This window comes from Oncorhynchus clarkii, chromosome 11, assembly GCF_045791955.1.
Source record: "Oncorhynchus clarkii lewisi isolate Uvic-CL-2024 chromosome 11, UVic_Ocla_1.0, whole genome shotgun sequence".
Lineage (NCBI taxonomy): Eukaryota > Metazoa > Chordata > Actinopteri > Salmoniformes > Salmonidae > Oncorhynchus > Oncorhynchus clarkii.
Genome location: NC_092157.1, coordinates 24,683,035 through 24,709,683, shown reverse-complemented (window position 1 = coordinate 24,709,683; position 26,649 = coordinate 24,683,035). Strand labels below are relative to the sequence as shown.

The 26,649-nt window shown below is 42.6% G+C and overlaps 1 protein-coding gene across 1 annotated transcript in view; it reads left to right on the top strand.

Moving 5' to 3' along the window:
- The first annotated feature begins 847 nt into the window (after positions 1-847).
- The window catches only part of LOC139420689 (adenosine deaminase RNA specific B2 (inactive)), a 194,043-nt gene continuing 168,241 nt past the window's right edge, over positions 848-26,649 (top strand). The window contains exon 1 of the mRNA XM_071170912.1: positions 848-950. Coding sequence (XP_071027013.1) covers positions 848-950 — 103 coding nt within the window. The remainder of the gene's footprint in view (positions 951-26,649) is intronic.

The following is a 26,649-nucleotide window of genomic DNA, read 5'->3' as shown; positions in this document are numbered from 1 at the left end:
CTCTAATTACATTGAGTAACCAGTTTACAATAGCAACAAGGGGGAGGAGGGGGGGGGGGGTATATGGCCAATGATGTTACAGAACCTACACTTTGGTAAAGAATTAAAGGGAGAGAGAGCAAGATAGGTTTTTGAAAAAACATAATAATCATAATCCTCTCAGAATCCCAATAATCCTACATGGCACAATATGGACACAAACAGACAATAATGTAAAGAGACACACAGTGAAAACAAACCACGAAGAACCCTGTCTGTCACAGGCAGATCTTTACCTCTGTGTCATGTCTTGTCCTGGGGGACGAGAAAGGCATCACCCAAATCACTCAGCCCGAATGGGCGCTGAGTTTGCAAGACAGTGAGGGAAGAAGGAAAGAATGGGTGCGTGCTCTTGTGCAGGCGGTTGGTGGCGGAGCTACTCGTGATGTCACAGCAAGGAGACAGTCATGATTGGGTCTAATTAGAATTTGCGGTAGCAAATAGATAGGCTTCCTGCATGATTGGATTCAAAGTGGCTGCTGGCAAAATTCGCAGAGGTGCAGAAAACTAGACGTCGCTTTACATACAACCTGCGCGAGGGGAGGCGGCATCACACCAGTGTGAGCTCTCGCGCAGTCCAGAAAATACAACCGTCGCTCTCGAGACAGAGGTTTGCAGGAGTTGCAGGAGTAATTGTACTCACAGTGCTCTAGCAGCGAGACGCACGCACTCCCTGGTAAGAAGAGTTCGGCAAGGGAATAAAGAGAAGTCTGAAATCATCCACACCGTCACCAAGGACTGTTTTATATGACGAACTGCTAAGAAGAAGCAGAACAAGTTATTTCGCGCGTTTCTCCACTGTCACTACATGGCATCAGTTCTTGAAAGCAACACCCGAACCTCGGGAACTCCGAGCAGTCAAGTCAAATGCAAGTTCAAAAGGAGAAGGAGAAGAAGGTCAAAGAGAAAAGGTAAAAACTTTCATATGTATTTTTATGTTTTATTTTTACGTGTCAAACGCAGAGGTCGCGCGCACCTTGGAGTCTGTAGCGGAGAGCAATGACAACCTTATACTGCGTAGCGCACGAGGTTTAGGTACTATAATTTTTTATTTTTTATCCCTGGACATTTCAAATATTAGCCTAAACATGTGTAATAATTGAAGTATTTTCTTTTTTTGTGCACACAAAGCAGAACATATCACCAGTCCCATCATGACGCATAGTCAACATTCCAAGTTGAAGTTTTAGCTTCATTCAAACAATGTTGTTTGCTTTGAGCATATAGGTATTGGAATTCGTTTCACAAGGAAAACGTTTGGAGAGCTTTCTCTGCCATGCTTCAACAAAGAGCGCGTGACATCAGCGCATCCACGTACTGGTTTTTAAGTTGCCACATTACCCTAATGACCTCCCCAAAAGAAAAATAACCTCCAGGTAATGTAGCCCATATTATGACAGACACTTCAGTAGGAATATTTTGCAATATTTTATCCACTTTGTGTAACTTGTGCCTAGCTAGGCCTATAGTCTACACAGTAGCCTAATCCAAAGTGTTTAACACGTTTAAATTCATCACACGCTGTAGTCCCATTGCCCTTTGATTAATAATTAATGCATTCTACACTCATGAGTAGGATTTGGCGTGGATATGCACAAGAATGACTAAATAAACATGCATTTGAGGTCTGACTCCAATTATGCTGTGTAGCCCAGACCATAGATTGTAATACGCGTTTGACAGTGACATATCCTAAATTCACTTGAGTGACCCTTTTAAACAGATTTTAGTAACATGTTTGCTTATTTTTCTTATCTTTATACATTTAATTCAAACATAAATGATGCATCCTAGCCTTATGCAATATTATGCAGCCAATCACCCAGCACCTTGGAATGTAGTAGCATCATGTGTGTTAGGAGAGACATCTTGCCAATAGGGGGCACAGGTGTATTATTAACATTAACATTATAATAATTTTTACAATTATAATATTTTCTTCTCTGTAATACTTCTAGCAATTTAATGAAGTTGGCTTTAGCTAACCCAGATAGGTTCCCTATCGCCTAACCTCATAACTAGCTACCAAGTAGCTGAGGAACGCTTAACTCTGTTTTCTTATATCGAGGTGGTATTGACTGATGGTGACTCAATGTTGTTGCTAGCAAATTGTGTGACCACTTATCAATACTCAACTCCACCTCGATATAAGAGAACAGAGTTGAGCATTCCTCAGCTAGCTACCAAGAAGCCATTTCAGTTTATCAATCAAGTTAGAGTAGTTAGCTTGTTTGAAAAATTCTAAATTCTCCAATTTGCGGATGGCTATCCTCAATTACTTTGTGCCCCCTCAGATTTTTTTGGGGTGCGTGGCGCCCTTGTGTGTTAGTTTACGTTTACTTCTGAAGTGTGGTTCAAAACATTTCTAACTGTGAACTACTGTTAGGCTATACCACATTTAGCCAATTATTGTCAAAATATGTGCATTAATATACATATTTCACATGTTGTCTTTAAATAGTGAACTAATCCCCTAGTGCCATGAAGCATACACACACGTCAGCCATCAGACATGTGAAATATTAAAATCATCAGTCTTAAAGTGGCTTTTAGTCTTAATGAGTATTCACACTCAACTATTCACTTCTCATCATAACTGTGTTATGGTGATAAGGAGTCAAATGACACGGAGGCCTTTAAAAACAAGCCAGTGTGTCAGGAACTTGGAAATGCTGACAGAAGGTTACAGATGAGTCATTGCTCAGTTAGAGGGGTCAGGGAAACATCCAAGACACAGCAGATAAATAACATTATAATGCACAACACTGACCAGATGGCTTGTTTACCAAGAAATGATAAACATCAGGGAAATAATTGTGGAATCAAATATAAAGTGTCAGTAAATATGATTGAATGGTGTGCAGGAGTTAGTCATCACTTTAGTCATTGGCAAAATAAAGAATGTGTTTTTTATAGACATAGGAGCTGGTGTTAGGGGACTACACAGTCGGGGACTACACAGTCTCTTTCTCCCTGACAGGTTAGCATGGTTGGACCCTCACCCTTATCACACCCACTGACAGTTACAGGGGACTGTATGGTTTTGCCAGCGTGTGCTTTGATTTCTGAGTAGTAATTTTCATCTAAAGTGATTAAATAAATATCTGGTGAATTGTGAGTTTGTCTGAAATAGGGATATTTTTCCTACAGTGCCTCTAAGTGTTGTCACAATGCAGTGTAGGCTACTGGTGCTCATCTGAGGTTTGTGTTGAAAATGTAACATTTCTTGATGTACACCTTGTCTGGAAATATGTATTTATGAATATTGTAACACACCCTAGTCATGGCAAAGAAATGTAGTTTTAGTATTGTTCCTACAGTATATTCAGAGTGAGGTGTCTGCGTATTGCATCCCGAGCTATAGAGTGTGGATGAATGCTCAAAGCATGTTCAAGTTTGTGACACCAATTGAAATCATAATGAGATTTCATGAACAGTTTGCACTTTGTCATCAAACTACAAACACACCACGCCGAAACACCATTTCCATAAACCTCGGATATTAATAGCCCAAGTAATTGAGACAAGAAAGACAATACATAAAATATAGTGCTGAGGCAAATGTATTTACATAATGGAAATGACAGAATTGGTTACACAACATTAAGCATTGCATATGAATACCACACAATGACGTGCACATTAGTTCACAGTCCTTCACTATGAGTTTCTAAATGGCTAATTTATCAGCCTGTACTGATTCAGTCTGATAGCAAGGGACATTAGGGGCAGGTTGCAAATGAACTAGAGCTCTCTTTCTCTCGTTCTCTCTCTCTCTGAGGAAACTTGTGGTCCAACATGATAGACTCCCTTAGCAAGTAGAATGTAATACAACATTAATGTCACCATTACCAACACTGAGAATACACTGTACATGTTATGCCAATGGAAGCCGGTGGGGGGGGGGGTAAACTATAGACATAAAAGTAGGTGTCCGATACTGTAGTGGTGTAGCCTGTATATTGTGTTGACAGCCATCTTTTTTTGTCCAAGAGACAATGCCCTTTCAGTCAGGACAATCTAACCACCATTAATTACACAAAGTGATACGCTTCAGCAGATGGTTATAGCTGTAGGTTATTTTTTCACTGATAATGAATTTCAGACTTTAATACTTTGTGTGTTATTCTAATACACACTCATCATCTTGAGAGCACAGACAATTCTTTTTATAGTCCTCTTGGCAAAAAGGCAGAAACAGGCAGCAGCGTTTTGGGATTATCTGGACATGGCGTTTGAGAGTTAATCCCTCACAAATGCTCCAGATTATTTCGAGATGGACTATGTGTATTCAAAAGGATGTAAGCAGATTTTTTCCCCCTGATTTCATTAAACATGTTTTATATAATCTGTGTGATTGTTCTTTGAGGGCAGAACAGTAATTGTTGTAAAATGCATCGGTAAAAACCCATTCCCACAATGTTTTGGGCAGTAGTCACAGAAAATAGGTTAGTCGTAAATATATATATATATATATATATATATATATATATATATATTAAAAAAAACACATCTATTGGTGGGTGCTTATATTTGTCCTATTTCACACATGTACAAGTTGTATTATATGCATGTGTGAGTTGTGTTTTGCACATGTCACAACTCCCCCTAACACACTCTCGGAGAGTGTGTCAGTAGTATAATATAGAAACCTCATTTACTCACCATATCACCTATTATATTGACCTACGGTACTGAAACGTTCCTGAAAATGTAATGCACAATTGGAAATAATTAACATGAATTATTTTCAATGTAATATGAATTTGATCTTCTGCTATTTATGTATCTTGAGTGCTATCAACATCATGCTCTCACAAGCGTACACCAAATGTCTTTTTGTTTTGCACGTCATTTAGTCATGTGTAGGGATTATTGTACTGTACACACTGTCCACAGACATTGTCTGTCTATCTATACTCGTTTCAACTGTGCATTGTGTGAATTACATTTAGTTGTGCTTCATTTATCAGCCTCTGAGGATAGTCTGTTGAGATCCTTAGAGCAGTATACTCCATCATTACTGTGAGCAGCAGTTTCTTCGACATGCGGTGTATTTTTCACTGCTTTAATTAATCACACCACAGTGATTTAGTCTGTTGTCCCTCGGGACCGGTGCAGTCTCTACCACAAAAGACTAATACAATTTGCCATCTTTGTGAAAATGTGACACGCTCTCAGTGACAAATAGCCCAGACTACTACAATGTATAAATTCAATTCAACACCTGGATGAGATATATTTAATTATACATGTTGCATCAGGGATTGTGTAATGTTTTGTTTTGCTATTATGTAAAATCATAATATTCTATACTTAGCACAAGCATGGTATAATCAAAAAAAGATTCCATATACTCTATACACAAAAACTATATTATTGGCCTTCCCCTAAATGTTTTTTTTCTGACCATAGAAAATAATAGATTTATACCTGAGCATTTTATTTTTAGTATCCAACTATACTAACAACACATGAGCAGTGCTGACTGGAAGTCAGTCAGAAACCGCTGACACCAAGTGTCACATAATTTATGTAGCAATTACTGTTTACGCACTCCCTTACCGGGGGACTAGCGGGGCCAAGCAGGCAGAGCAGGGCGACAGCGCAGGGCTGTGGACAGACGGACAGACAGGGCTGCAGACTAGGGTCAGTGCATTTCCAGTCAGGCAGGGAGCTTAGCGACAGCGATGTGGGGCCATCACAAAGCTATTAGCAAGGCGGACATGTCGCCTAGCGCGTCACAGGGCAGCGACATCACACCACAGCTACATAGTGGCTGCAATGACCAGTTGACAGGAGAGAGGAGCAGAGCCGGGTAGCGAGAGGGCAGAGACCGCGGTGGTTACTGGTTAGGTTCCTTTACATAAATGTTGGGGCGATACAAACGATATCCATATAGGTGTAGATAAGGAGCAAGCTGAGACCAGAGCCTATCATCTTAAGGGTCTCTGACCTTTTGGTGTGCCACACTGACCTGACAGAGAGTCTACTCTTTTTACAATGCGATACTGGGACTAGACATGGCATTTTGAATAAATTAGCTCTTTTGATCCCACATCCCACATTCATCTTGCACAATTTCTAATGTAGGTTTTATCACTGCACAGGGAGAATTCTCTGTAAGGAATAGTTGCCATGACCTGCATTAGCACAGCTATTAATGTAAGGGACAAACCAATGTCACAGCCACTGTGTTTGGGGAGGGGGTTAGTATTTGTACTGTAGCCAGATGTATTGCTGTAAGAGATGTAAACAATGTTTTGGCCTTAAACAGTTCCGTCATATTTGTGCTGATAAACGCATTAAAATCTGTGACAAAACACCTCTGGCATTTAGCGGGTTAATGAAGATCATCACCACCGGCAATTGTGGTGCCGTGTGCGTAGACTCGCACACACGTGCGTGCGCAAGGGCACACACACACACACACACGCAAGCATGCGCGAACACACACACACCGCTCTTGATTAAGTGTAACATATTCCTTGGTTTAGGACACCGCGTCCTCCCCTTCTGAATGTTTAGCTGGGTGGGAGAAAAAAGTTATTAGACATGAAATGGTGACTGTTCTCTCTGGAGAACCCACAGCTAAAATGACCAAGGAAAGGAATAGCAGAACTTTAGCAAAATATCATAATGACTAATTATCTCATAATAAAGACTTCTGAGACTTGGCACTTGAATTTCTGCTTAACGTTCAGTGAGGAAAAACACATTTCATGCTGAAATGTCTCAATAACACAGATGAGCTGCTGAGGTAATCGCCTTGCTGAGGTTATAACGGGAATCAATCAAAATGTATTCAAATCAATGGGACAGGAAGAAGGAAGTCTCAACTGCCTTGTTAAGGAGTTCATCTGCTTGAATTTCAGTTAATCACTGCATCCTTTACTTACTCTGTATTTTGTGATTTTTAAATGTTATTTTAATGGATAATGAGAAATTATTAGTTGCCATGATATCATAATTTGGAAATTAAATTAGTCCAATCATAGGATACACAGTACAGTACGCTGTTAGAAATAAATTATGTATATAATTTTAAAAGCTTTTTAGTCAAAAATTGAATGAATGATAGTGTCTAGTTACAAGTATAATGGGATAATTATTACACTACCCATACATGATCTACGAGTGATTTTGTATGATGTAGGATCTATGTGACGATCTGTGTACTGTAGTTAGTTCTGAACAACACAAGCTGTCAGTCTGCATAAAAGAACAAGCCCAAGTAATCAAGCATCTAGCATGTCAATGTCATCCCTTCATGATGAGAGATCTAGCTCTGCAGGACAATGTAGGACACCAGACAATACACAGACAGACAGACGGTTCATAGTGGTTATATTATTATACCATGATTCAAAATAGAAGATATCTGCCCCAATAGTTCAAAATAACATGCAGAATTGTGTTATTGGGGCAATGGTGTCTTCACCCTAAATTACATAGTTATGATAGGTTGTGTGTGTGTGTGTGTGTGTGTGTGTGTATATATATGTGTGTGTGTTTAGGTGTTATGCAGCCCCTCTATATATTCTGTGAATCTAACTATTATTTGTGTGCAGTTTCATACTTGAAATTACTTATTTTAATGTAGGCCCATGTCTCATTTTCATATTGCATGTTAAAAAAAATAAAGAATATCATTCTCCTTTCAATTAAGGCGGTGTCATTATCATACGATTAAGCTAGAACTTATAACTGACTTATAACCAACCGTCTGAAATCCTGCCAGATTCTCGCTAGTACCTTACACATTCTATTGGCATACTATTTCTACAATGTATGATGTTAATTAGGATGATCAGTTCTATTATCATCTGAGTCATTCCTGCCACTACAGTGTCTGTGTTTAGACAGGCAGCCCAATTCTGTTCTTTAGTTTTCACTAATTGCTCTTTTGACCAATCAGATCAGCTCTGAAACATGTCTGATGTGAAAATATCTGACGTGATTGAGACCAATTAGTAGAAAATAGATCAGAATTGGGATGCCTGTGTAGACGCAGCCAGTGTGTCTGGGAGAGAGGCCAGATACCTACCTCCATAGCTCCGTATATCAGTCGTGTCCAAAGTTAGCCTCACATAGTTAATTTTATTCGACTTTACTGCTACTGGCTGTTCTCGACAGTACAGCTGAGAATAATGAATGAGTATTTCTCAGGCAGGGTTTTCTCTGAAACCCTCAGTGTGTTTGAAAAAGTCCTCAGAAGCACATTGATATCATTTCCCCAAACTATCAAACAATAGTAATGATGATGTTAGGAAGTCCTTATTGCATGAATAAATATTTGAAACCAGTTGAAGTACATTTCAGTTGAAACTTAGACATATTTCCATATCACCTCAGACATGTGACTGGCACATATAGTAGGCATTATAGGCATTGTGGCATAGTCTACAAGACCACACTGTGCTGACTGCTGACATGGCAACGTCAACATCGATATGGCTGTTTCATTTAGAAAATGAGGAAATTGGATGAAACAGCTTACTGTAAAGCTCCTCTGTCCTCCTCGCTCGCCGTCAGAGTAAGGCTCCCCGTTTTTAAAGATAAAGTTAATGAAGGACTTAAACAGGGGACAGACAGAGACGTCTTATTACCAGAGGGGCCCAGTAACAGCAGCATTTATTTCCATGAACAAGATCAAACATTTTGGAGACCCTCTCTCTTGAGGAGGTCTCGGGAGGTCAGAGGTCACAGGGTTGTAGCCGTGGTTCCTGCAGGACCAAACCTCTTTAGGTGAGATTTGTATAGTTTAAGATGAGGGTCAAACTAACCCACCCGTACATTTCTATCTGCCGGGTACACTTATACAATGAATACATACAAGTATTAGATCATCATAAGTGGTATGCATAATTGAACAGGTGACATCTCTATGGGGGTAACATTACGCTCAGAGATTCATGTATATGTTTGCAAACTACGTCCTGTATTAGCGAGGTGATAATCTCCCTTCTAATGGAAAAGATCATCTGCGGTCTATTTACAGTACACTTCTTACTTTTACATAAATAAATTCATGGTTTCAGTACAGTCATTCCTGAAATGTTAAATGTAGTTGTAGAGCCGTCAGAACAGCATGTCCAGTTGAGTCTAGTGGAATGGTTTATGGGAGATTAGGCCATTGATAATGATGAGAGCATGAGCATATATGAGATTCACTCTGGCTTCATTATTACTCATGCATGTAGCATTCAATAACACTTTTCTCTCTCTCTCTCTGTCTCTCTCTCTCTCTCTCTCTCTCTCTCTCTCTCTCTCTCTCTCTCTCTCTCTCTCTCTCTCTCTCTCTCTCTCTCTCTCTCTCTCTCTCTCTCTCTCTCTCTCTCTCTCTCTCTCTCTCTCTCTCTCTCTCTCTCTCTCTCTCTCTCTCTCTCTCTCTCTCTCTCTCTCTCTCTATGGTGTGGCCCACAGTACATTTTCTCTCATCCATCGATTCCAACATCCTTTAGGGGCCATACTTGGACTGGGCTTATCTAGCAAATCCTTTAAAATGTGTTTAAAAAATCTTTGTCTACATTAGTTTTGTCTCATGTGAATTTGTTCTCTCTGAATCGTCTCATGGATTCATTTGGTAGTTGTAGTGTGATTTTATTTCATTTTCCCTTTGTGAATGGTACCTCTGTGAATGAGGTACCTCTGTGAATGGTCCCTCTGTAAATGGTACCTCTGTGAATGGTACCTCTGTGAATGGTACCTCTGTGAATGGTACCTCTGTGAATGGTACCTCTGTGACTGTTCCCTCTGTGAATGGTACCTCTGTAAATGGTACCTCTGTGAATGGTACCTCTGTGAATGGTACCTCTGTGAATGGTATCATGCATTTTGTACCTCCTTTCCTTCTCAGTTGTTCGTTCACTGTGGTAGACTATTTATTTTGTCCATCCACTTGCGATTTGAACAGCTTGAAGGAGGGACCATTGATATATTTGTATTCAAATACTGTTTGAGTTCCAATTGCTCATCCGTTCCCCTGTGATAGCCTGGAGTATATTTGGTTTCTCTCCGATAAGGCCTGAGTATACATTGAGTGGTATTCAGTTGAATTGCTTGTACACACCCAGTGCTTTGGCATACCATAGGGCAGGAGGATGATGTGTCTGGCAAGGATAGGATTGGAATACTATTCAAAATATTACTTAAATTCTTTTGTTTGACTGTACCAGATGGGCGGGGTTTGCCATTTTAGGGCTGCTCTATTGGTTCAATTAAGCCAGGTAAGCTCAATCAAGCACAGTTAGTGTTTTCAATGATTTCAAATAGTGTTTGAACCCAGGTCTGATTGTATCCTGTCACTTCTCCCACCCTGGCAATCCCCTTCTACTGCTACTGTTTGGAATGTGGTTGTGGAGGATGGTGGTGAAGGTTGAAGGGTATGTTGTACCTGGGGCTACCAGTGTTGCCATCCAGGCTTAAAGGACACACAGGGTGTACGTCCCAAATGGCACCCTACTCCCTATATAGTGCACTACTTTTGATGAGCACCTCTCAAAATTAGTGCACTAAATAGGGAATCGGGTGCCATTTGCGGAAAACACAGGATCTGTTTCTCTAGATAGAAAAGAATACTCTTGGTACCGTTTGCTTTGACGAACCGTCTGTTCCCCTAGCCAGGCTTCCTAAATGAAACATGGACAGTACATGTGAAGGTACGTTCCATACGGTACCATTGGTCTACTGTATGGATTCATATACAATATACAGCCTGCATTGTCATGGAGACATGATATACCACATCACAAACATTTTTAGATGCTGTGTTAATAACACTTATGGGTATTAAATGTCTGTGTGTGTGTGTGACTAGATGAATATGCCTATGGGAGAAGCTTTCACACATTGAATGGGTAAGTTAAATCTTCATTATCACCCACAGTACATCAAAGCTTTTCAGTCTGCTACGCATGACTTCATCCTCATGACTTCTCTTTCAGTATAGTTTCACTATTCAAAACTGTCATGCTGTCTTAAAATGGTGTGCGAAAAATGTGTCGTAACATTTTGTCAAACCATTTGAGTCGACGTGTTTTGTTGACATTTAGGCAACATTTTTTGAGATGTTGTTGAAACAACCGTGTACACAGGGCACCACTGTGATTTTTACATACATTTCCACCTACTAGATATCAGCCCCGTGCTTTAAAAATACAACAGTTTTCTGTGATTGGCCTGTACTTTTGGGAATATTGCTCTATTCCTAACATCAAACTATAGAGAGGCAAAAAAGTGTTATGTGTGTGTATTACCTTATGAAGTGGTCCATCAAAACACACACACACATAAAACACACAATTCAGCCAGAATCTACTCTATATAGTTGGAAAACTTTCAGTTGGATAACGTCATTGTGTCTGTTCATTTTCAGAGAAAGGAGAGGGAAAAGAGAGGGAAAGGAGAGGGAAAAGAGAGGGAAAGGAGAGGGAAAGGAGAGGGAAAGAAGAGAGGGAAAGGAGAGGGAAAGGAGAGGGAAAGGAGAGGGAAAGGAGAGGGAAAGAAGAGAGGGAAAGAAGAGAGGGAAAGAAGAGAGGGAAAGAAGAGAGGGAAAGAAGAGAGGGAAAGGAGAGGGAAAGGAGAGGGAAAAGAGAGGGAAAAGAGAGGGAAAGCAGGGAGGAAGCAGAGAGTGCTAGCTGAGGTTTAATGATAATAGTCCTGACGATGATAATCCTTCCCTTTACTTCCTGCTGACTGGAGAAAGCCCTGTCATTGGTCTGTGCTGTTCCTATTAATGTCACAGAGGTTCATTTGAATTTGAATGGACCATCAGGAGGATTAGAGCAAAGGAGACTCACTTTCTCACACACACACACACACACACACACACACACACACACACACACACACACACACACACACACACACACACACACACACACACACACACACACACGGAGACAATGGGTAAAACCCTGACAGGTCAGGCAGTGATAAACTCTTCGCTTCAGACTCTTTTTTCGTGTTGTCACCTGTTCCTGCAGTCTCTACCTGCCTGTCACTCACAGCAGGGGGCTTAAAACCAGCCATCGCAAGACAAAGAAAACTTCACATGACACCGATGGTGACATGAGGAACGCTGTGTGCTGAGGGGTTCAGGCATAGTGGTGGTATTAGAGGGGTTTGTCGAAGATGCCAGAAGGAAAGAGAAGAAAGGAGAGTTTTAAATAAAACACACCACAGTGAGTTTTAAGTGGTCGCAAAAATAGAAATATTTTTTCTAGACTTTACTTTGGTTTTACCCCTTTAGTTGTGCTTTTAACCAGATCTAATATATATGACTTCAATCACAGTATTCTCTATATGTGTCCTAAATGGCGCCCTGTCCCTGTATATAAAAGGTCATATAGACACTGTTATGGCCTTATCCTCCCCCAGCCACTCTATTCAGACAGTACCTGAGCTGGGCTGATGTCTGATGATAAATGTCCACTGTGGGTGTCCTGATGGCGAGGCTGAACCAGCACATCGCATCGCACCAGGAAGACATGTGCACATGCGCATACACACACACGCGTGCATGTTTCATTGTGATAAGCAGTGGATAGCCTTTGGCCAGGGTGGTTGCTCCAGACTGATTTAACTCCACCCTTCTCCCATTCAAATGGAATTTGCTTGAGTAGGAGGTTAAACAGAGAGAAGAAAAAGTAAGACTTGTCAAATTAGCAGCTTAGCGAATCTCCTGCCAATTGTCATTCAGTCTAATTAAAAAATGGCTAATTTTAACGTGCATAACTTCAAATAAGTGCTCAGCGTTAAAGTCCTGGCTGTCAGGTGTAAACAAGCCATGTGACGGTAGACTGTAGAGGAGGGAGGGGGAAATCAATCGACATCTGTTAATTTATCTCAGGCAGGAGACCAAATTGAAAAATTGATTGCGATTGCTCCTGCTGACACACAATCTGCATTGTGATCAAGGAGCAATACATCGCAGCACCTGCTTAGTAAACGATAATGGGCATTTCAGTGGTTGTAGCCAAGGGCTTTGTCTCGCCAATATAGACCAAATTGGCCATCTTTACCGGCCTGTGGCAAGAACAGAAACATACACACACACACACACACACACACACACACACACACACACACACGGGAGTCTGGAGGATAGGAGTGCAGGTGAAATGTCTGCAGAAAATGCCTTGAATCAGAGAGAGTAGTGATTCAGCTGGTAGTGAACCATAGTTTTCATTATGAAGCTCTAATGAGTGAAAATGAGAGACAATAAATCCATTCAGTTACAGAGAAGCTCCTTGGCTCTGCAGTCACACTAATGATATTGGATGCATCCCAAATGACATCCTGTTCCCGATATAGTGAACCACATTTGACCAGAGCCCTATGGGCCATGATCAAAAGCAGTGCACAATATAGGTAATAGGGTGCCATTTGGGACTCATTCCTTGCATTTCCCTCTTTTAATAATACTGGGACCAATCCATATGTCCCCTGACTCGTCTCGACAGTATTGCTCCAATTTAAATCAAAGGGGAAGGGCAGGGCAGAGAAACACCTCTCTTTAGGGAAAGAGATTTGCGGTGGGAAAGTAATTGATACTGCAGTCAGTGACAATTTATAAGCATGTTGAAAATCTGTTTATGACCACGTGTCACTTTTCCCTTTTCATTGTTCTACATACCAAGGGACATTTTACAGCTGTTGGTCCTGTTCATTTGCAGCAGCAAGGAGTCAACAAATGGCAACAGTAAAGCCGTACATGTGTGCAATATCTAAACTGAGAGAACCAGATTGTTTATCCAAGTATGCACATCAGGCCTGCTGACAGATAGCCTCCTGGTCTGGGATGAAACTATTGGTGGGTGATACATCAGGAACGGATGCACAAACACACACAAGCACAAACACACACACACACACACACACACGAGACACACACTGCGTATATCACACTTCTGTCATCATGAAGTGCTTTGAGAGACAAGTCAAGGATCATATCACCTCTACATTACCTGTCACCATAGGCCCACTTCAATTTTCTTACCGGCCCAATAGATCCACAGACGATGCAATCGCCATCACACTACACACTGCCTTACCATATCCGGACGAGGAATAACTATGTAAGAATGCTGTTCATTGACTATAGTTCAGCACTCAACACCATAGTACCCTCCAAGCTCATCATTAAGCTTGAGACCCTGGGTCTGAACCCCGCCCTGTGCAACTGGTCCTGGACTTCCTGATGGGCCGCCTCCAGGTGGTGAAGGTAGGAAACATCACCGCCACTTCGCTGATCCTCAACACTGGGGCTCCACAAGGGTGTGTGCTCAACCCCCTCCTGTACTCCTTGTTCACACATTACAGTGCAGCCAAACACGTCTCCAACGCTATCATCAAGTTTGCAGACGACACAACAGTCGTAGACTTGATTACCAACAATGACGAGACAGCCTACAGGGAGGAGGTGAGGGCTCTAGAAGTGTGGTACCAGGAAAATAACCTCTCACTGAAAGTCAACAAAACAAAAGAGATGACCGTGGACTTCAGGAAACAGCAGAGCAGAGGGAGCACCCCCCCCCCCCCCCCATGCACATCGACAGGACCGCAGTGGAGAAGGCAGAAAGCTTCAAGTTCCTCAGTTTACAGATCACCGACAAACTGAAATGGTCCACCCACACAGACAGTGTGGTGAAGAAGGCGCAACTGCACCTCTTAAACCTCAGGAGGCTGAAGAAATTTGGCGTGGCACCTAAAATCCTCACACACTTTTACAAATGCACAATTGAGAGCATCCTGCTGGGCTGTATCAGGAACTGCACCGCCCGCAACCACAAGGCTCTCCAGAGGGTGGTGCCGTCTGCCCAATGCATCACTGGGGGCAAACTACCTGCACTCCAGGACACCTACAGCACCCGATGTCACAGGAAGGCCAAAAAGATCATCAAGGACAACAACCACCCGATCCACTGCCTGTTCACCCCACTATCATCCAGAAGGCAAGGTCAGTACAGGTGCATCAAAGCTGGGACCAAGATACTGAAAAAACATTTATATCTCAAGTCTATCAGACTGTTAAACAGCCATCACAAGCACATCAGAGGCTGCTGCCTATATACATAGACTTGAAATCACTGGTCACTTTAATAAATTGAACACTAGTCACTTCAATGATGTTTTCATATCTTGCATTACTCATCTCATATTAGGGCTGGGCGATATGACAATATATTTTGTGTGACGATAGACGCTTTGCGTCGTCCAATTGCAAAGCAAACAAACATGGAGGAGAGTGAGCATACCAAAAAGAAGTGCTTCTTCGGGCGCATGGACGTGGTTTGGGTATGAAAAGTCTGACACGGACCTGAAAACCGTCCTCTGCAAAATATGCCGCAGGCCGGTCCCGACAACAGGCTCAAACACCACTAACCTCTTTTACCACCTACGCAAGAATCATGTGAAACAATACGGAGAGAGTACGGATGAGACCCAAAAAAGTACAGTCGAGTGCTCAAAGCAAACCCCCGACTCAGACGTTGAAGAGGCTTTTGCCCGCGACACATAATATGGCAAAGAATCACAAAGATGGAAGGAGATATCAGCTGCCGTTACGACTTACATCTGCAAAGACATGGCCCTAATTTACACGGTCGAGAAACAAGGGTTTTGTGAGTTGGTGCTAACACTCGACCCAAGGTACCAAATGCAAATTGATATGCGACACATATTAATGCCAAAATAACATGCAAAACAGGCAAGCTAAATATATTTTAGACCTGTATTTATTTTGTTTGCAACTATTGTTTGTCTTTCTATTTACCTTCTTAGATTTTATACATTCACATTTTATATTTTGTTACATGCTTAATTGAAATTTGCACAAAGGTTCTAAATAAAAAGGAGAAATAATAAAATATTAGTAAGTTCCTTTCGTTTGTTGAGTTTAATTGAACATGTGATAAGAAATAGGCCTTTAGATTTTATATCAACTATTTATTCATTCAATTTACAGAAAATGTGCTATATCATGATATGTACCGTTATCGGGATATGAAATGACCTATATCGGGATATGAGATTTTGCCCATATCGCCCAGCCCTATCTCATATGTATATACTGTATTCTACACTGTTCTACTGTATCTTTGTCTATGCTGCTCTGACATTGCTCGTCCATATATTTATATATTCTTAATTCCATTCCTTTACTTAGATTTGTGTGTATTGGGTAGTTGTTGTGAAATTGTTAGATATTACTTGTTAGATATTACTGCACTGTCGGAGCTAGAAACACAAGCATTTCGCTACACCCGCAATAACATCTACTACACACGTGTATGTGACCAATACATTTGATTTGACACTGGGAAAGATTAATCTGATGAACATGATGTAGTGCTGCGGCTTCTTCCGGCCATAATCATGACAAACTACCCACACACAGATGAGCTAACCTTAATGAGCTGAGCTAAAGTTAATGTGATAACGAGACATGTAAAAGCAACATATGATAACATGAAACTACACATGTAAAAACATGAGCTCATGTCAAGTGAATGTGACAACATGGGATGCAACATTTCAACAATGTTTTTCACATGTCAAAATGCAATTCCACATGTAAGAGATTGAATTTGCACTTTTACATGTGAATGTGAATGTTTGACATTTTCCACAAGCTTCCCATAATAAGTTGGGTGAATTTTGGCCCATTCCTCCAGACAGAGCTGGTGTAACTGAGTCAGGTTTGTAGGCCTCCTTGCTCGCACACGCTTTTTCAGTTCTGCCCACAAATTTTCTATAGGTTTGAGGTCATGGCTTTGTGATGGCCACTCCAATACCTTGACTTTGTTCTCCTTGTTTTTCATTTTGCCACAACTTTGGAAGTATGATTGGGGTCATTGTCCATTTGGAAGACCCATTTGCGACCAAGCTTTAACTTCCTGACTGATGTCTTCAATATATCCACGTTATTTTCCTTCCTCATGAAGCCATCTATTTTGTGATGTGCACCAGTCTCTCTTGCAGCAAAGCACCCCCACAACATGATGCTGCCACCCCCGTGCTTCATGGTTGGGATGGTGTTCTTCGGCTTGCAAGCATCCCCCCTTTTCCTCCAAACATAACAACATCATTATGGCCAAACAATTATATTTTTGTTTCATCAGACCACAGGACATTTCTCCAAAAGTACAATCTTTGTCCCCATGTGTAGTTGCAAAGCGTAGTCTGGCTTTTTTATGGCGGTTTTGGAGCATTGGCTTCTTCCTTGCTGTCGATATAGGACTCGTTTTACTGTGGATAGAGCTACTTTTTTTACTTGTTTCCTTCAGCATCTTCACAAAGTCCTTTGCTGTTGTTCTGAGATTGATTTGCACTTTTCAATGACAACAATATTGAGTAAACAATGAAGACTTTTATTGGAACTTAATATAATACTTAAATAAAATCAATTTAGTCTCCAATAAATAATGAAACATGTTCAATTTGGTTTAAATAATGCAAAAACACTGTTGGAGAAGAAAGTCAAAGTGCAATGTGCCAAGTAAAAAAGCTAACGTTTAAGTTCCTTGCTCAGAACATGAGAACATATGAAAACTAGTGGTTCCTTTTAATATGAGTCTTCAATATTCCCAGTTAAGAAGTTTTAGGGTGTAGTTATTATAGAACTATTTCCCTCTATACCATTTGCATTTCATATACCTTTGACTATTGGATGTTCTTATAGGCACTTTAGTATTGCAAGCCTAATCTCGGGAGTTGACAAACTTGAAGTCATAAACAGCGCATTGAATCAAGCATGGCTATTAGCTGCTGTTTGAATGAATGCTTACGAGCCTGCTGCTGCCTACCACCGCTCAGACTGCTCTATCAAATATCAAATCAGAGACTTAATTCTAATATAATAAACACGGAAATACGAGCCTTTGGTCATTAATATGGTCAAATCCAGAAACGATTATTTTGAAAACAAAAACGTTTATTCTTTCAGTGAAATACGGAACCGTTCCGTATTTTATCTAACGGGTGGCAACCCTAGGTCTAAATATTACTGTTACATTGCACAACCTTCAATGTTATGTCATAATTATGTAAAGTTCTGGCAAATTAATTACGGTCTTTGTTAGGAATAAATGGCCTTTCAACAGTTCGCAACGAGCCAGGCGGCCCAAACTGCTGCATATACCCTGACTCTGCTTACACTGAACGCAAGAGAAGTGATACAATTTCCCTAGTTAAAATATTGCCTGCTAACATGAATTTCTTTTAACTACATATGCAGGTTTAAAAAATATATACTTGTGGATTGATTTTAAGAACGGCATTGATTTTTATGGTTAGGTACATTATTGCGACGATTGTGCTTATTTCGCGAATACGCTTTTGTTAAATCATCATCCGTTAGGCTGTGATTCGATGATAAATTAACAGGCACCACATTGATTACATGCAACCATCTGTAGTTAACTTGTGATTATGTGAAGATTGATAGTTTTTTTCTAAGATAAGTTTAATGCTAGCTAGCAACTTACCTTGGCTCCTTGCAGCCACCAGGTCCTTTTGATGGACAGGTGGTCAGCCTGCCACGCAGTCTCCTCGTGGATTGCAATGTAATCGGCGTCCAAAAAGGCAGATTACCGATTGTTATGAAAACTTGATATCGGCCCTAATTGATCGGCCATGCCAATTAATCGGTCGACCTCTAATGGGAAGGCAAAGCTCTAGCTACTGTATGTGGCAGAACATAAGAAGCTGCTCACACTCCTGACACTGGGTTTTCACACACACACACACACACACACACACACACACACACACACACACACACAATATGTTGTCTCTACTGCTATCAGGATGCTCATTTGGTCCGACAGCCAGTGTTTAATGGCCAATTTTGGTGTATTATGTGTATAAATCACAGACAGTAATGCTCTTTTATGTTGGTGGAGAATGTCTTTGTTTCATACCCAAACGACAACAACCTAAAAACTCCCTCATTGCTTGTTGTCATCCCTTTGTGTCTCAAATTCTACTTGACAAGATCACAAAGCCCCCAGCGTCTTCGCAGGATTTCTCACAAGCCGGTTATTAAGCTATAAATATCCATATAAAACTAGTCTTGCTTGGCACCATCACACACTAATGAAGGGAGTCAAGTGGCGCGCGGCAGATATGCCCTCACATGCACGCTGTCACAAGCTATTTAATTGAACTTCAGGAAATGGTTTCCCCATTGTTTTCTAGAAGCCTCCTCTCCCTCTCATCATTATGGGACTAATATGCTGTGCTTATTGTCTCTTATTGTCATCAGCAGTCATGCAAAGTTTCACATAACGATTCCTCCCCTTCTACACGATCTCTGTTTCCTTGGGCTCATCTGTCTCAGTGTCTGAGTAGGAAAAGGATCACGGCAGTGAAGTACAGCAGGGCTGGCGGAGGCAGGGCACTTAGGCTCTTTTGACCCTTCTGGGCTGGAATGTACTGGTCTGGTTATACATCCACATATTGTCTGGATCCATGCTTGAAAGGATAATGTGTCAAGACAATATCTGAGCCAGCTGAGTATAGTTCTGGTCTTTATGATAATGTAAAAAGGGTATTATCTCCACCCCCCCAGATTCTGGCAGAGGAACAAAGGGAGGCGTGGCAACATGCTGGAGTTACTAGGAAAGGTCCACTGCACCACGGCACCACAGCCTGATCTGGACCTTTTGGGAGGCTGAGGGAACTAGAGCAATGTTTGGTCATGGTCGTGGTCAGAAGCATGGAGGGGAACGTATGATAGATGGGACATGGATGGTTCCCAGGGCCAGGTGTGTGTGACGTGGAGAGGAGAAGTGTGTCTGTGTGTGTGTGGGTCCCTTCCATGCAGCGAGTCTCTGTCTCCCAGCAGGATAGGCTAATCATGATCACATACACAGACCGGAAGCAGTGTGTGCAGTGCAGGTGTATAGAAAAGATAGATGCAGAGACGAGAAAAGAAAGGGGGGTGAGGGGAGGATGAGGAGAGGGGTTAAACACTGAGGTGACGAGCTGTCCCAGTTTGGAAAAAAGACAGCATGATGGATGAAGAGAGAGGAGGAGTAGAGGCAGAGACCAGGAAGAAAAAGCAGGTTGCGACAGCAGGATGGCAGGTGACAGTGTGTGACGATAGAGCTACACTGTGTTGATTAAGCGTGGAGTGTAGAAGGTCAGGACCATGGTTTTGAAGTCAGGTGTCATGTGCTGTTAGATGGTGCTCTTCTATTCTGACCTGTAGGTGAAGACCAGGCTCATCACATCTAAGGGTATGCGAGTCAAAGGACCAGTAAAAAACACAAGGAGGAGAGAAGAGAGGGAGAGAGGGAGGGGAGAGGAGTAGCAACTACAGTAGCTTTCATGGTCCATAGAGTGTAATTATTACACAGAACATTGAAGCCTGCACAGTGCAGGGACAACAGCCAGACTGTCTGTCCCAAACATTGCCCTGATTACGACAGGGAGGATGCAGGGGGGAGGCAGGGTGGCATCAGAGTTAAAGAATAGTCAGAAGGTTCTATTAGTTCCTTTGTTCTCTCCTGTCATCCCTGTAAGACAGTGGTTGACCGAGGAAGGAAGGGAAGCCAGGCTTAGGATGATGGGATTAAGTTTGGCTCGTTTGAGGCCAATTGCCGGTTTGAGAGCAGTGCCAGAGACAGAAGAGGACAGAGGAGGAGAGCTGCGAGTGTCAGTGATTATTAGAGGGTAGGAAGGCTAGGAGGAGGAGGCGGTTCAGCACTGAAAGACTAAAGCATCGCCGTCGTGCAATGCCATGTCTCAGCTTGAGCATGACAACCCCAGAACAGTCTCAGCTGGGTGGCTGGCTGGTAGCTGGCTGGCGCCTCGCAAAGTGGGTGTGCTGCTGTTTCAGAGGCTGTGGCACCACCGCATGTGTTACCTCATGTACTGCTGTGAGGCGTATGTCAAAATGAACAGAATGACAGCCACATCCCAGGATCAGTAATGAACCACCGTACCTTGGTGTGTGTAGTATAGACCTAATGAGTGGAGGGGAGTTTGTCTGCCCCTTTTATATAATTACAAAGCCAAGTCAGAGCCATATGTTGCATCATTAATTCAGCGACTATGGTTTTGGAAAGTCTTGTAGAATGTCAGCAGCTAGCAGCTAGCTCCAAATGGAATTCCCCTGACTCTCTGAAGTAGAAATCAAATGAAAACTGGAACGTCAGTAGAATCAGAGAGCAGGATGGAACTGACAATATGGAACAGATGTTTGTAGGAATGTTGACTTTTCCGTGTGGCCCCTTGTCTTGACGTTGCCAACTGCCGGTACGGGTGACTGACAGAACCTGAAGATAAAGAAAAACCGAAGTGGAGACGAGAGAAAAGCATTTTGGCTGTGTTGGTAGGACTAAGTGGGAGACAGGCTGGCAGCATAGCAGCAAAGTTCTAGATTGCAGAAACTGGGACAGCAGCACAGCTGTGTGTTGGCGTGTCGGGGGACTCCTAGATTGGTGTCACTGTATTTCATTGTCAGGGGGAGAGAGAGAAGAGAAAAAGGAGCGAAAGACAGAGAGGCCCTGTTGCAGCTTGTCTCACATTGCCTGGTGGTGGAGAGCAGAGGAAAAAAAGAGAAACATGAGATGAAGAGAGACCCCGTTGTACCTTGTTGCAATGTTTGCCATTGCCCGAAGAGGAGAGAAAGGAGACGAGAAAAAAATGAAGGCTGTTTTGTGTGCATCATTAACGGGCGGGTAAACAGTGGCCTCCAACATTGAAGTGATCCACAGTAGCTGATGTTAGAACTGACTGTAGGTGTGGTGCCTGTCTCTGAGGTGTTATTGGCTCAGCGACCTGCAGCCTGTGGCCTGTCAGTCAAACAGGCGAGGGAGAGAGAAACAGAGGGGGAGAGAGATGAAGAGAAAGAGACAGACGGGGGGGGGGGGGGGGGAACTGCTGTTCATTCCCACGACCTCAGTAGACATGTGGAAGAGGATCTGTCTGATCAGCCTGATTCCTGACTGATCAGCCCGATGCCTGACTGGCTGAGTGACTGCTCTGAGGCTCTCTCCAGTTCAACCAGCAACCAGGAACAATCTGTGGGAGCTAGAACATGTGATTCTTTCAGGATCTATAGGCTTCATATTCTGCTGTTATTTTACACTTTCACAGTGATGATCTCTGGCTTTGCTTCTGAAGTTCAAAAAGTGACACTCTTTAGACTGGTAACTCCTACTAAGACAGTATCCTTGTTTAATGCTTTAATGATGCCTTCAAAGTCAGAATATATTACATGGTACTTTAGTGAATCTACACTGAACAAAAATATAAACACAACATGCAACAATTTCCTAGATTTTACTGAGTTACACTTTATATAAGGAAATCAGTCAATTGAATTAAAGTCATTAGGCCCTAATCTATGGACTGGGAATACAAATATGCATCTGTTGGTCACAGATACCCTAAAAAAAGGTAGGGGCATGGATCAGAAAACCAGTCCGTATCTGGTGTGACCACCATTTGGAGCACGGCACATCTCATTTGCATAGAGTTGATCAGGCTGTTGATTGTGGCCTGTGGAATGTTGTCCCGCTTCGATGGCTGTGCGAAGTTGCTGGATATTGGCGGGAACTGGAACACACTGTTGTACACTTCGATCCAGAGAATCCCAAACATGCTCAATGGGTGACATGTCTGGTGAGTATGCAGGCCATGGGAGAACTGGGACATTTTCAGCTTCCAGGAATTGTGTGCAGGTCCTTTTGACATGGGGCAGTGCATTATCATGTTGAAATATGAAGTGATGGCGGCAGATGAATGGCACGACAATGGGCTTCAGGATATCATCACGGTACCTCTGTGCATTGATAAAATGCAATTGTGTTCATTGTCTGTAGCTTTTACCTGCCCATACCATAACCCCACCGCCACCATGGGGCACTCTTTTCACAACGTTGAAATCAACAAACCGCTCACACGGCGCCATACACGCTGTCTGCCATCTGCCAGGTACAGTTGAAACCGGGATTCATCCATGAAGAGCACACTTCTCCAGCGTGCCAGTTGCCATCGAAGGTGAGCATTTACCCACTGAAGACGGTTACGACGCCGAACTGCAGTCAGGTCAAGACCCTGGTGAGGACAACAAGCACACAGATGAGCTTCGCTGAGCCGGTTTCTGATAGCTGTGCAGACATTTTTCGAATCTGAAAACACTGTTTCATCAGCTGTCTGGCTCAGACAATCCTGCAGGTGAAGAAATTGGATGTGGAGGTCCTGTGCTGGCGTGGTTACACCTGGTCTGTGGTTGTGAGGCTGGATGGACGTAAACGATGTTGGAGGCGGTTTATAGTAGAGAAATTAACATTTAGTTCTCTGGCAACAGCTCTGGTGGACATTCATGCAGTAAGCATGCCAATTGCATGCTCCCTCAAAAACTTGAGAAGTGACATTGTGTGATAAAACTGCACAGTTTAGTGGCTATTTATTGTCCCCAGCACAAGGTGCACCTTGTAATGAGCATGCTGTTTAATCAGCTTCTTGATATGCCACACCTGTCAGGTGGTTGGATTAACTTGGCAAAGGAGAAATGCTCACTAACAGGGATGCAAAGAAATGTGTGCACAAAATTGGAGAAAACATTTCTAGGATCTTTTCTTTCAGCTCATGAAACATGGGACCATGTTGTTCAGTGTATTACACTGTACACACAGTTTCTTCAACAACATTGATTCCCTTTACGGCCTCTGTTAAATCCTCAGCCTCTCGATGTATGACAGGTGTTATCTTCAGTGAGAAGGCAAAGTAAACACGCTGGTGACCATACACAGTTCAGTTATCTAGTAAATTACTAAAAGCAGATACTGTGGGACACTGGAAATGTGGGGACATTGTGACTGTGAGTGTTATTCTCTATGAGTGTTGTGTGGCTGGTGTAGCTCTGAGTGAAATTCTCTGTTGAGAGCCGCTGTAAGGGGCTGGGTAGTGGATGGTGAGTGATGGCGGGCCTGAATCGCATTGACTGTATGCTGGGATATATGGGACAGCTGAGGTGATGAAAGATAAACTGGACCCGGGAGAGAGAGCGAGAGTACTGAGACAGAGAGAGAGAGCGCGAGAGAGGACCAAGCCACTCTAGATCTCATCTCGACATATTTCATTCTAAATTATTGCCCTCTTTAAGGACTAGAAGCCTCCCTCCTCTCTCTTCCCTCCGTTTGCTGAGGCGCAAAGGTACAGCGGTACCTCACCCCTACCACAGATATAAAACACCAAGAAAAAAGAACAGATGAATATACAAACAGCATCCTGATGGTTTCCTCTCCTCCCCCTTCCCTCCCTTTACAGACCTCCATGGTGGTAAATAGTGCATGAACGACTCCAACGAACAGAGGCTGTAATTTTGAATGCTGAAGCTTTATTTGCTCAGTTTATTTAAGCCCCAAAATGGCCCCTGATGGAGCCATCAGGCCCCCCTCATTGGCTAATGCTTTAATTAGGTCCATCTGGAAGAGGCTGGAAGGGATGGGAAGGGGAGAAAGCCGCACTCAAGTTGCACACACCCTAATTTGTCTTCCTGCCTGCACTCAGTGACTGGTGTCCCTGCTGATGCAGCCTGGGAAATATTGGGGTAGGGGGGTTGGGATTCTGGCAACAGACCAAACACCCACACACATGCACATAAAGGCGTGAGCACACACATGTACACACACACACACACACACACACACACACACACACACACACACACACACACACACACACACACACACACACACACACACCTCAGTAGCTCCCTACACTACATATTCCATACTGTGAGATACCACCAGAACTGGTTTGGGAGGAGGAGACTTGTGACCCTGTATCCTCCCTTTACATTCCCATCATGTACTGGACTGACGGAGACAGTGTTGGGTGCATGCCGCTGCTTCAACCTAGAGTTCCGCGTTATCATCCAGCTAAAAGGCGTTGTTGGTTTACTGGGGTGAACATTATTATGTAGTCTGGTTATTGTTATTAGAAGACTAAGCTCTATTCCCCCCAGCCTGGAGGTTGACATTGAATTACTGTACTTGATTAGGAATTGGGTCAGTGATGAGTGTCAGTAGCTACTGTAAATCTGCTCGTGTATGTGTGTGTGCGCGTGTGTATTTGCGTTACTGTGTGTCTGTGTATCTCTATCTGTGTGTCTGTGCATTGGGAATTTCAACACAGCGAAATAGAAGTGAGTCGTTTCCAAATGACACAAAGTCTGTTCATGTAAAATAGGACATACCTGATCATTGCCCAATAGGAATGTAGGCCAGGTATAAATATTCCTAATCATGTCAATAAATCATAGTAATGTATTTTGCATGTGCTAGATAAGGTTGACCTATTTCCCTAACACATTTACCACAGTCTATCAGCGTCTCAGTTTACAGACTCCAATACTTTATCAGTCCGGCTATTTGCATAAACACATGGGGATATTTCTATACAATAGCAGCAGTATAATTGTGTACTGTAGCCTGGGTTTCTTATCATCAGTTGTTTGGATATTCTGTATTTACATATGCTTGTCCATGTCCATTCCTCAGAGGGCTATTGTCTTACCAAATAGTTCAGAATAATCTTAGAGCCATTTGCCAGTCTTTTTCATTATTGTGCTTTATTATAATAAAAAGTACAAGAACGTTCAAATACACTACATGACCAAAAGTATGTGGCCACCTGCTCATCGAACATCTCATTCCTAAATCATGGGCATTAATATGGAGTTGGTCCGCCCTTTGCTGCAATAACAGACTCCACTCTTTTGGGAAGGCTTTCCACTAGATGTTGGAACATTGCTGCGGAGACTTGCTTCCATTCAGCCACAAGAGTATTAGTGAGGTTGGGCACAGATGTTGGGTGATTAGGCTTGAATCTCAGTCGGCATTTCAATTCATCTCAAAGGTGTTCTGTGCAGGCCAGGGCTCTGTGCAGGCCAGTCAAGTTCTTCCACACCGATCTCGACAAACAATTTCTGTATAGACCTCACTTTGTGCACAGGGGGCATTGTGATGCTGAAACAGGAAAGGGCATTCCCCAAACTTTTGCCACAAAGATGGTAGATCAGAATTGTCTCAAATATAATTGTATGTTGTGGCGTTAAGATTTCCTTTCACTGGAATTAAGGGGCCTAGCTCAAACCAAGAAAAATATCCCCAGGCCATTATTCCTCCTCCACCGAACTTTACAGTTTGCACTATGCATTGGGGCAGGTAGCATTGGGGCAGGTTCTCCTGGCATTCGCCAAACCCAGATTCGTCCATAGGACTGCCAGATGGTGAAGCATGATTCATCACTCCAGACAACGCGTTTCCACTGCTCCAAAGTCCAATGGCAGTGGACTTTACACCACTCCAGCTGACGCTTTGCATTGTTCATGGTGATCTTAGGCTTGTGTGCAGCTGCTTGGCCATGGAAACCCATTTCATGAAGCTCCCGACAAACAGTTCTTGTGCTAACGTTGCATCCATAGGCAGTTTAGAACTCAGTAATGAGTGTTGCAACCGAGGACAGACTATTTTTCTGTAAACTTGTGTGGCCTACCACTTCGCGGCTGAGCCGTTGTTACTCCTAGACGTTTCCACTTCACAATACAGTTGAACTGGGCAGGGCAGAAATCTAACAACTGACTTG